The 14006-nt window shown below is 37.0% G+C and overlaps 1 protein-coding gene across 1 annotated transcript in view; it reads left to right on the top strand.

Moving 5' to 3' along the window:
* Positions 1–13773, top strand: part of LOC130082309 (MAM domain-containing glycosylphosphatidylinositol anchor protein 2-like) — a 137184-nt gene extending 123411 nt beyond the window's left edge. The window contains exons 15-17 of the mRNA XM_056247163.1: positions 5651–5735; positions 12199–12302; positions 13694–13773. Of these exons, the coding sequence (XP_056103138.1) occupies positions 5651–5735; positions 12199–12302; positions 13694–13773 (269 nt within the window). The remainder of the gene's footprint in view (positions 1–5650; positions 5736–12198; positions 12303–13693) is intronic.
* The last annotated feature ends 233 nt before the right edge of the window (positions 13774–14006 follow it).

The following is a 14006-nucleotide window of genomic DNA, read 5'->3' as shown; positions in this document are numbered from 1 at the left end:
CCGCTGGTCTCGTTCATAGACAGTAAAAGAAATGGACAGAGCGATCTCATTGGAACTCAGTTGAGACAGTTGAAGCCCACTTTTAGCGATTTTTGAGAACTTCCGTTCCTGACGCGCAGACTCAGACCGACTCAAACTGAGCTTGATGACGTGAGCAACCTGTCTGACAGACGTTAATCTTCTAGTAGCTGTGCGTGAAAACTGCCAACGTTAATCTTGCAGAGACGGGGAACTTGAGCAAAGAGTCCTTTGGCGTGAGTGAGCAGGAGTAAGTATTCCGTTGCTTTTATGGACTCATTATCTATGGGCTTCTCCCTTGACGGGACGTCCCCCCGATTGCCTGCGAGCTTCTCCTCCTGTCTGTACGGTAATTTCTGTACAGCGCGACAGAGAGTCGAGTGGTTATGACGCAATCGTTAGCCTATTTTTACTAAATCTGTTTCTACGGGGCCATAGTGTAACATAGAAGGTAATGGAGCCCTTTATACATTGTCTTGTTTCTTTAGAAATAAATAATGTACAAATGGAGTCTTTAAACGCCTCAGATGTAAAGTTATTCGCTGTCAAAGTGACGCCAAAATGAATGGGAGTCAATGGAAATGCTAACGCAAGTGAAGTTCTGCTACAACATGGCGGCACCCGGCCGGCTTCAACTTCCGGTCGATGGATTACCCCCTTGGTCTCGTTGCTGTCGGGACATAAAGAACTATATGACAAACGCCACAGCGACTACACAAACCTTAATAAAAGAGAACTGTTCTGGAGTGGTATTGCAGAGCAAATGGGCGCCATCTAATGTCAGGGAATGAATTTGCATGTTCACTCGGCTCATCGTCAGCCAAAATCGCTTGAGTGTGAACACAAAAAACGCGTTGAAAAACGCTGACGAATAACGCGCGGTGATATTCATCCCGGTGTGTACGAGAAAAACAACGTCTAAAATTAGTCTAAATTTGATGTTGAAAAGACGTCCACAAACGACCACATCTGGACTATAAATAGCCCTTACACGGAGGCTCACGGACGGCAACATTAGAGGTGCGGTAGACGTCGGAAAAAGACGTTACAAAACAACCCCTTCAGTGGCCCGAAACTGGACGTCCAAACATTACGTAGAAAAGACGTCACTCCGACGGCACGTTGCTCAGTGGGCAGCGATCAGCATGTGTGTTTAGTGCAGTTACACCTGACTCTTAATGTGCTCAAGATATTACAAAACACACGTTAATGCCGGTGTGTAAACACGTTAAAGGCCCTGTCATCAACACAATAATGCCCGTTCACACTATAGGGTCACATGTCAAATCAAACACATTTTCGGAAACTTCCCCGGCTCACATTTTTGATTTTGTTGATATTTTTTCTGAAGAAAGACAAACATAAATAGAGATGAAAGCCAAAATATTAAAAGTGATGGATGCATATTTATTGAGTAATTCGATATTTTGTCGAGGGGGTCAAAAAGACAATTTGAAGTGAATTCATGGGGTGACTTAAAAATGACTTTTGAAAGATGGCAGCATCATTATTTTATTACTTTTAGTCAAATCTGTTGATTTTATGCTCATTATATGCTAACGGTGACAGTTCAGGGAATGGGGAAAAGCACTTCTTGTGTTTTATGCCCCAAGTTTGCATGCCTGTAAATCAAGAAGCATTAAGATTTTCTATTCTTTCATATTTTGTTTTTTAACAAACTCTTATATGCTTCCCACTCTACAGATAACCCGTACCCCGAAGTGATAAAATAAAATTCTGTATCAAATTTATAGGCAAGACAAGTAGTTTGTTTAGGCATGGTTTGTAGGGAAATTACAAACCTGCGCACACATATTCAAACGAATATAACTATAGAATCAATTTTTAATGCGCATGTGAACGCCATCAGGTCACAGGTTCGCGTTTAAAGTCTGTTTAGAGAGAACGCCGTCGTCTTAGTGGCCCCTAATGTAATAACAAATGATCATTTTGCTGGAAGTGAATCAATCAAAACCAACTTTAGCCGGAAATAACATTATTCAAAATCGCTATAAAGCCAAAACAATCTCTGTTACCGTAAATTGTATGTTTATCTCTGTAAAGCTGTTAAAAGCGCTATATAAATGAAGATGACTTGACTTGACTTGACTTATATAGGCCTTATATGGTTCAATCCCAGAGATCTGGAGATCTTAAAGCGGCTCCATGAGTAAATTGTTCACATTTTCAGTGGACAAAAACCAAACGTGGGTCACTTTCCGACCACTGCTACTTTTTGTCTTTTAAAGAGGAAAGTCTAAAGAACAAATAATGTCCAAACTAGAAATATATCTTGTTTCCCTCTAGAACAGGGCTATTCAATTAGCTTCATTCGAGTGCCGGATTATTGAATCGAAAAGTTGAGGAGGGCCGGTGGGTTTAGCTGATTTATTGAAACATTATTTATTACTTATTGAAACATAACCGTATTAATAAATAAGCTAAATTAAACCAAAAAAGTATTGTATTTACTTGGAAATGTGGTACCCAACAGTATGCACATTTATAAGACCATAATAAATAACTTATTTACAGTTGTGTACAAATATATAAATTATACATGCTCATAGCTATTGGTAAGAAATATTTTATTCATAATTCTTATAGGCTTAAATTAAAAATTCTGACACTGAGACTTGGTAACCACAGGTAAAACCATGCATGGCTACTCATTTACTCACTACCACTATAGAGAAATGCCTACACACAGGTAAAAACTATACACACAACGAATTATAAATTCCTCTACCCACCTAATAAATCTAATGCAATATAATTTACTATTAGGGTTGGGTATCGTTTCATTTTTAGCAATTCCGATTCTGCTTATCGAATCCGGTTCTTATCGATTCGTTTCCGATTCCAATATTTTTTGGAGAGAGAAAAAAGGGCAAATACTTGAAGAATAAATATTTCTACCTTTTATTCTTGCCAATTTTAAGCAATATCCAATAAAATGGCTAAAGTGAAAGGAGTCTCTTCATATAAAGGTGTTGATTACATTAATTAATTCATAAATACTTGTTTTACTGGAGTAATAGTGTTTGAATTAATGATTCAAACGAGTTTTTAAAAAGAAAGACTATTAGACTATACATATGTAGTTGTCTGATGTATGTAATCGTGATCTCCATTTTAAACAAAACAAAAACGATTTTAAGCCACATAGATTCCTGAATTAGGGACCGTTCACATATCGCGTCTAAAAATGCATGGAGAAGCGGGGCCGCGCCGCTTTCTCCTCCTTTCCACAAGCGCTTGCGCTCCCGTGGCGTCTGTCGTTGCTATGCAACCATGAACTGCGCTCTCCATGATGCAGACGAGGACGTATCAGCAAAGGATTAATTGATTTATAGCCCTCGCATTAGCTTTACTAGGCTACTAGATATATTTATGGAGATGAGAAATAAAAACATGCCCTGTTCAGCTATGATCAGCTGTTTGGCCGAGCTTTCGATGTTACAGAAAGGTCGTTGTTTTTTGTCACATGACCTGCGCGCCTGCAAAAACGAGCGCCACGCACCGCATGCTCGTCGCTTCTATTATGAACGTGCTTGCCACGCGCCTACATTTGAAATAACGAATTTGCAACTGTCCCAAAGTCAGGAATCGATAAGAGGAATCGTAATGCGTGCTTCTTATCGAATCCCCGGTTTTGGGAAATTTGTTACCGGTTCTAAAATGGAACCGGTTCTCGATACCCAACTCTATTTACTATAACTAAGTATTAAATATTCCAAATTTCTGCCCAAACTATGGTAAATTACTACAGTACATTCATGGTAAATGTTTGTAAGGCTGGTGATTAAGGGATTTAAAGTCTTCTAATTCATTCATGGCACAATGTTTCTGCTGTTTACCTCATCAGTCGCGTTGGAATGTTGAGGCTGTTTCATCCGATTTAAAACTGTTAAATCATTGAGTGATTTGTGGCTTGTAACAGACAGGTGTGTTGAATTGAACCGCTTCTCACTAGATGTATCAACGCTGTTAAATAATAGTGTCCGGGACCGGGAGTAAACGCAACTCCTGTAAGCTTGCGTTCCGTTATACACTATGCTGCGAAGTTCAAAGTAAACTTGAGAAACGTTTCTCAGTTCAGTCTGAGCGCTCATGGTACGCAGAATACGTATATCCGTACAGCTGCAGGCGCCACTGCGGCCACGCGCATATCTAAACAAATTTAACCGCACCACCAGGATAAGAGGAGGAGGGCGGTTGGGGGCCGGATGGAGATGATTGGCGGGCCGCATGTGGCCCACGGGCCGCCAATTGAATAGCCCGGCTCTAGAACGTTCCTGTCTAAGGTGACAAATATATTCGTTTTCCAAAGTTTGCACGCCTGTAACTCAAGAAGAATTAAAGATATCTTAATATCCTTTTAGATTCTGGTTCTCAACAAACTGTTCTCTTGGCATCGCTATTTTTAAGGCCCTATATGATTCAATCCCAGAGATATGAGGATCTCAATCTGACTCCATGAGCAAATTGTTGAATTTTACCCATTTTCAGTGGCCAAAAACCAAATATGGGTGACTGCAAACAGCTGATCCTTTTTTCTTTTAAAGAGGAATAACTGAAGAACAAATAATGTTTATATGCATCTCGTTCTCCTCCTTCTATGTACCTGAGAGCCAAACATGTTCTTTTCCCAAAGTTTGCATGGCTATAACTCAAGAAGTATTAAAGATATCTTAATATCCTTTTAGATTCTGTTTTTCAACAAACTTTTCTCTTGCCATCTCCATTTTTAAGGCCCTATATGATTCAATCCCAGAGATATGAGGGTCTAAATCTGACTCCATGAGTAAATTGTTGAATTTTACCCATTTTCAGTGGCCAAACCCACATGTGGGTGACTGCAAACAGCTGATCCTTTTTTCTTTTAAAGAGGAATAACTGAAGAACAAATAATGTTTATATGCATCTCGTTCTCCTCCTTCTATGTACCTGAGAGCCAAACATGTTCTTTTCCCAAAGTTTGCATGGCTATAACTCAAGAAGTATTAAAGATATCTTAATATCCTTTTAGATTCTGTTTTTCAACAAACTTTTCTCTTGCCATCTCCATTTTTAAGGCCCTATATGATTCAATCCCAGAGATATGAGGGTCTAAATCTGACTCCATGAGTAAATTGTTGAATTTTACCCATTTTCAGTGGCCAAAACCACATGTGGGTGACTGCAAACAGCTGATCCTTTTTTCTTTTAAAGAGGAATAACTGAAGAACAAATAATGTTGAAACTAGAAATGCATCTTGTTTCTTTCTAACACAATTGCATAGAATATACCCGTTTCAGTGCCATAAATATTGTTTTTTCCAAAAGTTTGCATGGCTGTAACTCAAGAAGAATTAAAGATATTTCAATATGATTTTAGATTCTAGTTCTCAACCAACTTTTCTCTTGTAATCTCCATTTTCAAGGCCCTATATGGTTCAATCACATAGATATGGAGATCTCAATGCGGCTCCGTGTTCAATTTGTTGAATTTTACCCATTTTCAGTGGTCAAAAACAACATGTTCAAAATCTGCATGTTTAGCCGGGACCTCTGGCTGATTTGACATGTCAGTGAGTTTTGATATAGTTCTCCGGTTAATGTTGACCTTTCTCTGTGTGTTTTCCCACAGCTATCAGAGGAGCGGCTCCACACACCGTCTCCAGTATATGGCCATTGAGCGTCACACTGTTTTTTACCGTATTCTTTCATCAGAGGTGACGCTCCACATGAGAAGAGACTCGAGATGCGTCCCGTAATATTTTATCACCAAAGATTTATGCTTTCGGATTGCTGAGAAGCCACAACACCGGGAATAACACCATGAAACAACCACAAACCTAAACAGAAAAGTGATAAATATTTTGTCGCGAGTGGGCGGAAACCTTGTATCTCCATATTTCGTAATTTTTTTTTTTTTTTATAAATCATTAGGCCTACTATCGGTCGCCAACTGTGGGATTTGCAAATATTTAACCAATAAAAAGTATTAAAAAGAGCTTGTGACTGAAGCGTGTAACTCCATTGGCTCCTCAAACTGTCAATCAAACCTCATAACTCCGCCCACCTCTATCATGAATGAAGTGGAGCGTCTCTGCTTGTCTGCAATGCGATGGTGAATAAAGACTGTTTGTTTTGATAAGTACAGTGTTTTCCTCACTCAAGAAACACTATATATATATATATATAAAGGCTGAAATTTTATGTGTTTGAGGAGCGGAGAAGAGTGTGTTTGTCGTCGAGTCACGGTCAATCCTGACTTAAATACCCTTCATCTTTAATAACATGAGATTTTGGCCAAATGACAGAAAAAACGTAACGCCCACATAAAGCTACAGACAGTAAACTTATAAAATGTAATTCGTAACACTTATAATGACGAATAAAACACATATGTCCTAGATTCGCTGGTCAAAAATTTGATTTTGGTCAAATGTTAATGGTCAAGTGTCTAAAACCACAACCAGTTTAAATATTACAGTGATTTTTCCATTTCCTAAAAAGTAGGTGTTTTGGAGATACGAGGTTTCGCCCGACACCGACAATATGGTAACAAAAAATACATATTTCCCGCTGAGGTTCAGAAAGACCTGGAGGATCTGAAAAGCACAACGACTATACTTCGCCATCTGGATGTGTGTGAATGAAACCGAAAGGGAAGCAGAACCAGTTTCACGAATCAAGAAGTGTTTCACACACACTTCCCTTTCGTTCACGATTCTCCTGTTTTTCATCTTGGTATGTTTTTCTTTCCTTTTGGTGATTTGGAGTACAATCAACAGAACCTTTTCTCACATCTCTTCTTTGGTTTCGTTCGGCTCGGTGCTTTAAAACGCAGATAAAAGAGCGTTTACACCCCGACTCCAGTAGCAGCCTGACTTCACAAACACTGTGCTCACTTTCCCAAGCGCAAGATGGACGCCGCTTCGTTTCGCGCGATTACGGCGTCCGTGGCGGTGAGAAACTCTGGTTAGTCGCCGTTCCCAGTACCAGTTGAGTGACAGAATATCTGCCATTAAAAAAGAAGTGCCTTCAGGTTACAAACCGATCCGTTAGCCTGGCCATCGACACCAAACGCCAACGTTTCCAACATCTGATGGGCTATTTAATACTCGAGTCCGACTGGACGACGCAGGTGTTCGCTGAATGTCTCATGCATCCATAACGAAACGCAAACGGGCCTTGGAACGGACAGGCCCTCCTCATGCCATTTATATACCGAACAATGTGCATTCTGAGAGAAAAAATGAAATATTCATAAGTATAATAATATTTTATTACTCAATCCAGAATGTGTTTCAGCTTTTACACACGGACTGTGAAACAGTGGCGTTATACCCGAGCGCTCGACCGGCCGCTTTTTAAAAAGGGTGTTGTAAAAAAAAAAACGATATGAAAATGTTTTGACAAGAAGCTGTGTCTCGTTTCTTCTTCTTATTTACGTTGAAATGTTCCAAATTTGACTGTCTTTATTTCTCGTCGTCTCCCTTGCATTGCTGAAAATTATCCGAAGTGGGCAGAAAAATGCCGACTTTGCTGGTTTGGTAAACTGTACTTGTATATGTAAAGAAGCTCTGTTTATATGAGATGTTTTATGTACGAGTCAAAGGAAGCACAACATCTATTACAACATTAAAAATGCTGTTCGGAAAAATCATATATGTGACCGTCCCCCTGCAAAACCAGTGTGAAGTTAAAATGCACATATACACTAAGTTTGGAATAATTAAGATTTTTAAAGAAATCAGAAATCATTCTAATATGATGATTTAATGCTCAAGAAACATTTATGATTATTATCAATGTTGAAAACAGTGCATATTCATATGTTTGTTAATTTTTTTTGTCAGGATTCTTTGATTAATAGAAAGATTACTGTCGCTTTTGATCAATTTAATGCGTCCTTGCTGAATAAAAGTATTAATTTCCGTTTGTAAATTTTTTTGAATTTTGAATGATAATGTGCGCATCAGATCCTCATATTAGAGTGATTTCTGAAGGATCATGTGACACTGAAGACTGGAGTAATGATGCTGAAAATTCAGCTTTGATCACAGGAATAAATTACACTTTACTGTTATATTCACATAGAAAACAGCTGATTTACACTGGAATAATATTTCACTATTTTTACTGTATTTTTCATCAAATAAACACAGCTTTGGTGAGCAGAAGAGACTGGAATCAGTAAAAAAAAAAAAAAAAAATCTTCATTATTCCAAACATTTGAGGAGTAGTGTATAATGTCACGATAATACTATAATAGTATGATAAATGTATCCGTAGCTCAGTGTCAGTTCATAATGCAAGCATGTGATATTCTCCAGCACTGTTGCATTAACAACAAGAGGTTAATAAGTCCTGTACCGTAATCTACTTGTACAATATCATTCCAGGAGCCCCAAACAACCTTGAGCTTGTGGAATAGCAGGAGCCGGTCAATAATGAAGATGATCCACTGGTTTAACTGGAGCGCGTCACATATATGTGCTGGTATATGCAGTGTCCCATAGGCCATAGGTCTGGTGTAGGAAACCACATGATGTAGAAGATTCACAGGACAGTGACTGACGCTCATTACAGGACTTCAGAATGGAGTGTTTTAGAGGACAGATATACCGCTGGAACAGTGTTGACTGAGTCTTCGTTTCTGTATGATGTTCTACAATAAAACAAACCGATACAAATGATATTAAATAAGGGCTAAAGCTTGTTTCAATGTCATGCGTGTAATTCCTGCTAACAAGAATGTGTTCTGAGAACGTTTTGCTCGCATTCCCATTAAGTTAACGTTATTTCAACGCTGTCTCGCGACCAATTCGCACGAGTGAATGAAAGGTGGCTAATTTGTACGAGTGACGTCGCGTGAATTCGGAAAGTTCTAAGCGTTTTTTCTTAGTTATCCGAACTACCGGCACATGCGGGAACTCAACTGTCGATTTCGTCACCGCCCGCTTTTTAGAGGAAAATAAACTAGACTTCAATACAAAATAGCGTCACAAAAGTACACAGCCGACAGTCGGGAATAACTTAAGAAATCACTAAGATTAAACACGTCAATAATTATATGTCCACCCTACCTGCCATAGAGCGTGAATGATATATCAACAAACTTAATTTGGTCAATTATGTCCCTTCATTCTCCCAGCGTCAAATTGGTGTAATAACAACACCCAGTGGGGTATTATAAGACATAATATATGCATTTAAAGATGTTTACTTTCAAAAACGAAGTAAAATCGCTTATGGCTTACCATGGTGACTCGTTGAGGTACGACTACGAGTAAATGTCCGGGTGAGACTCCTCTGGCCACTGGGTGGGGTTGTTACACCAATTTGACGCTGGGAGAATGAACATATAATTAGTTGACATTAGTGATTTCTTAACTTATTCACGCCTCTCGCCTGTGTAGCGTGTACGGACCTTTTTTTTTTTTTTTTACAGTCGGACGTTGTTTTGTGACGCTATTTTGTATTGAAGTCTATGGGAAGTCTAGTTTATTTTCCTCTAAAAGTGGGCGTGACTCTGTTCGGAGACATGTGACGTTGCGCCGGTTGAGAGTGTGCGAACTTTACGCGAACATTCCATTTCGCAAACATTGTGAGAACGTTACTTTTGAATGTTCTCTGAACGTTCTAAAACAACTAGTAACATTTAAAAACGTTAGACGAACGTCCAAATAAAATGATACATAAAAAAAACTCCATGAACGATGTATTAATAATGTTTTTGTGCAGATGTTTTGAGAGCATTATGACAGCTCGGATAACTCTGAATGAACGTTCTTTTAATGTTACTGGAGTTTGTTCATAACGTCGAGGGAACCTTGACACAACATTTCTTTTTAGAGCTGGGCGGTTTATCGAATACTCGGAAACTATTTGCGATGATTTTGCTGGTGATATTAAATTAAGCATATTGAAATGAGTTTAAAGCACTTTTTTTATTTGGTGTTTGCGTGTGATTCACTTCAAACTGTTCATTTCAATAAACTGATTTATCAATTCGTCTGAAAATCACAAATCAGTCATTGTGTCGCATTTTTCATGCATTAAAATGATTTAGTAAATGTTGGTGAATATTGCTGTTATTGTTGGTGCATATAAATGAAAAATGTTCTTTGTGTTCGTTTGGTGAGAAACAATGCGTTGATTTTAACCACTTTTGTATATTGAATATTGTCTGAAAAATATTGGGATAAATATATCGCCCAGCTCGAACGCCTTGATAAAACACATTTGATAAAGTAAAGTTGGATTACATTTAAACTTGTGCTATGGGCAACGATCAATCGCATATTTAATTGTGATGATTATGGCTTGCAGATATAAAAACCTTTTCACAATATTCTAATTTTGAATTTGGGGTTTTCATAAGCTGTAAGCCATAATCATCACAATTATAACAAATAAAGGCTTGAAATATCTCACTTTGCATGTAATGAGTCTATATAATATATTAGTTTCACCTTTTAAGTTTGAATTACTGAAATAAATGAACTTTTGCACGATATTCTAATTTTTCGAGTTTCACCTGTATTTAAGAAAAATGTAATTTATTTATAAAATACTTATATATAATATAAATTATTTATAATACAGTAGATACATGCAAATATTTCTTAAATAAATATGCATATGTGTGTGTGTGTATTTATATATACAAAATAATTATACACAGTAGCCTACACACACATATATTATGTAAACACAAACCTTTATTTTGGATGCGATTAATCGCGATTATTCGTTTCCGGCACTAATTTAAACTGACAAAAATATGTTCTAACAAGATTTTCCTGACGTTAAGAAAACATTATTTCTGAAGAACGTTCAAAACGTCCACTTTCTAAATGTAACTTTTTTTTCTTGGAGAACATTAGATAAAACATGTTTGCGAACATTATAGGAATGTTACATTTGAATATTCAAACATTCTAAAAAAGTACTAAGTTGTAACATTTAAAAACCAACTGACATGTTCCAGAACAGCGTTCCATGAATGACATATTTGTGCTGACGTTATTCATGACCAATGACTGTGAAGGAGCGTTATACTGAAGTCCCTGGAAGAGCGTTCCCTGTTAGCTGGTGTTTTCCAACAGCGAGAGGATGTTTTGGAGAGCTTGAGTGTGACCAGAGAACTGTCCCGTGTGTAAACTCTCCGTGTGTTAGCGCTCCTGAACTGCAGATGATGTCACGCTTCTGGCAGTGTGTGTTCACGGTGTGTTAAATCACGAGATGATGATGAGAAACGAAAGAGCGTGAGGCTTTGACCCTGATCTGATGTCCTGTAATGATCACTTCACTCGTTCTACACACTTACATCCAATAATGCTTCCTTTCACTGTATTTCTTTGGATTCACCATCATTTTTTGTGTCATTCTTGCAACTAATGATGAAAAAATAATAAAGAAAGCTATTTTACATCTGTGTCGGTGAAACGCATTGCATAAAATCTCTCTGCCTGTTCCCGGAGGAGTTTGCATTCTAACTAGACATTATTTATTTATTTATGCACGTTTCTGTTCAGTCACAAACATTAAAGTCTCGGCTATACTGAACATTTACACTCTTCCTGCACACAAAACACAGTTTACTTTATAACCGGGGCATGTTGTCACAACGAGATTATTTGATTGAAATATGAAATATTATCAGGAGTTGTGTGTTTGAGATGTGTGTTTGAGATGTGTGTTTGAGATGATCACGGGTCTCCGTCTCCATCAGACGCAGTTGAGTTATTTTTCCTCTCCTGTCTGTATTGACTTTACATCAACACCTCCGTGTGAATGTTTGTGAATTGATTTTATGATCTTATCAGAAACTGTTGGATATTGTGACAATTTGAAAGAGTTTTGAAACATCTGAGTGGAGTTAAAGTGTGTCATCTGATAGTATTGTGATTTTTCCAGTAACAAGCTCATTTTCCCATCCAGCATCACAAAACACAAATGCGGCGCTTTTTATGTCACATTTTATCATCACCAGGGTTATTATTGTTTATGAAAACTGTAATGTAAACACACATCAGCTCTACACCTTCACATGGAGCTTCTTCCAGCATCCGCAGCTTATGTTGTTGTTTATGATGATGATGATTATGATTGTGTCCTAAAGCTGCACTGGGAAGACTCACAGATGTATGAGATGTAAGTGTTTATTATGAGTCTCTGCAGGCGTATGTCTTTGAGTTCGGCTATATTTCCCCCACAGATCATGAAGCTCATATTCAGTTTGAATGTGGACCTGGTGTCGCTCATGAACATGCACTGGTCCAACAGTACATCACGCTTTCGGCCGGTTCAGTTGCTGCACTGTGCTTTTAATCATGTCAATCATAGTTATGATACACTGTGTCAAAAGTATCATCAAAAGTCTAAATTATAACTTAAAAAGTCAATGATGACAAAATTATCGAAATAATTACATACTTAGTCAATTATGACAAAAAATGTAAATGTTTTTTGATGATGATGATGAACAAAATTTTGACTTAAAAAGTAAATTATGACAAAAAAAAGTAAATTATGAAAAAAAAAAGTAAATTAAGAAAAATCTAAATTGACAAAGTTGAAATTATAGTCAATTATGACAGTTGAAATTATGACATACTAAATCTAAATTATGACAAAGTTAGAGTTTTTACTCTTTAACTTTTTACTTTTTGTCATAATTAGATAATTTAGATTTTGTCATAATTTCGATTTTATCAATACAATTTTTTTGAAAGAAATTATGACTTAAAAAGTAAATTATGAGAAAGTCAAAATTATGACAAAAAGTCTAAATGACTTAAAAAGTAAATTATGACGAAAAAAAGTAAATTATGACAAAAAAGTAAATTATGACAAAAAAGTAAATTATGACTTAAAAAGTAAATTATGAAAAAATCTAAATTGACAAAGTTGAAATTATAGTCAATTTTGACAGTTGAAATGATGACATACTAAATCTAATTTGACAAAAAGTAAGAGTAAAAAGTAAAGTTATAAATTATGACAAAGTCTAAATTATGACATACTGAGTCAAAATTATGACAAAGTCTAAATTATGATTTAAAAAGTAAATTATGACAGTCTAAAGTCAATTATGACAAAACAATAAAAAATTATGACAAAAGGTCAAAATTATTAATTAAAGTCAATTCTGATGTTTTTTAAATTATGACAGTTGAAATTACGACTTAAAAATTTAGTGACCGTCAAAATGACATACCAAATCAAAATTCTGACAAAAAAGTATAAATTATGACTTAAAAAGTCAATTATGACAAAATCGAAATTATGACATACTAAGTCGAAATTATGACAAATAGTCGAAATTATGACTTGAAAAGTCGACAGCCTTCGGTAAAACTCTTCTGTCTGTGTACGATCACAGGTTTTGAGATTATTGAAATGTATTAATAATGGAGATTATTAATAATTAAGAAACAATGATAACTGATAATATTCCAGCAGCATATTAGAATGATTTCTGAAGGATGACACGGACTTCAACCTTGCGGCGTCATATATTGACATAGAAGAAAACAGTTTTGAATGCAATGATCAATCCAGTCATGAAGATCAGTGGTTCTGTTACACGGAACAATCACAATCTACATAAAACTGGTTTTGCTCGTGACAGAAATATAATAAATCTTTAGTGTTGTGTCGGCGTGTCACACAGATTCTCCAGATGAGCGCACTGAGCGCCACAGTTCCCCGGGTGTGTATCCGGGCTACCAGAGGCCAAGGTCAGTGGATTAACTTACATCTGACCCGGTTCCACTCCAGAACCACGGCTTACTGCAAACTTTCAGGCCTCGTGATCCTCCCAGTATTGATGTGCATGAACAGTGGAGCGTGAATTTTTAATTGTATGTTGCGAGGAGATATATGGATTGTTCAGAAGCAGTTCTCGTAGCCAATCGATCTGAGAGAGCCATAATTAGTGTGTCAAGAACCGACGCCAAGGGAAGAGACTCGATGAGAGGGTTTAA

Source organism: Rhinichthys klamathensis, unplaced genomic scaffold, assembly GCF_029890125.1.
Source record: "Rhinichthys klamathensis goyatoka isolate OS25496 unplaced genomic scaffold, OSU_Roscu_1.1 h1tg000043l_1, whole genome shotgun sequence".
Lineage (NCBI taxonomy): Eukaryota > Metazoa > Chordata > Actinopteri > Cypriniformes > Leuciscidae > Rhinichthys > Rhinichthys klamathensis.
This window is presented reverse-complemented; position numbering and strand designations above follow the sequence as displayed.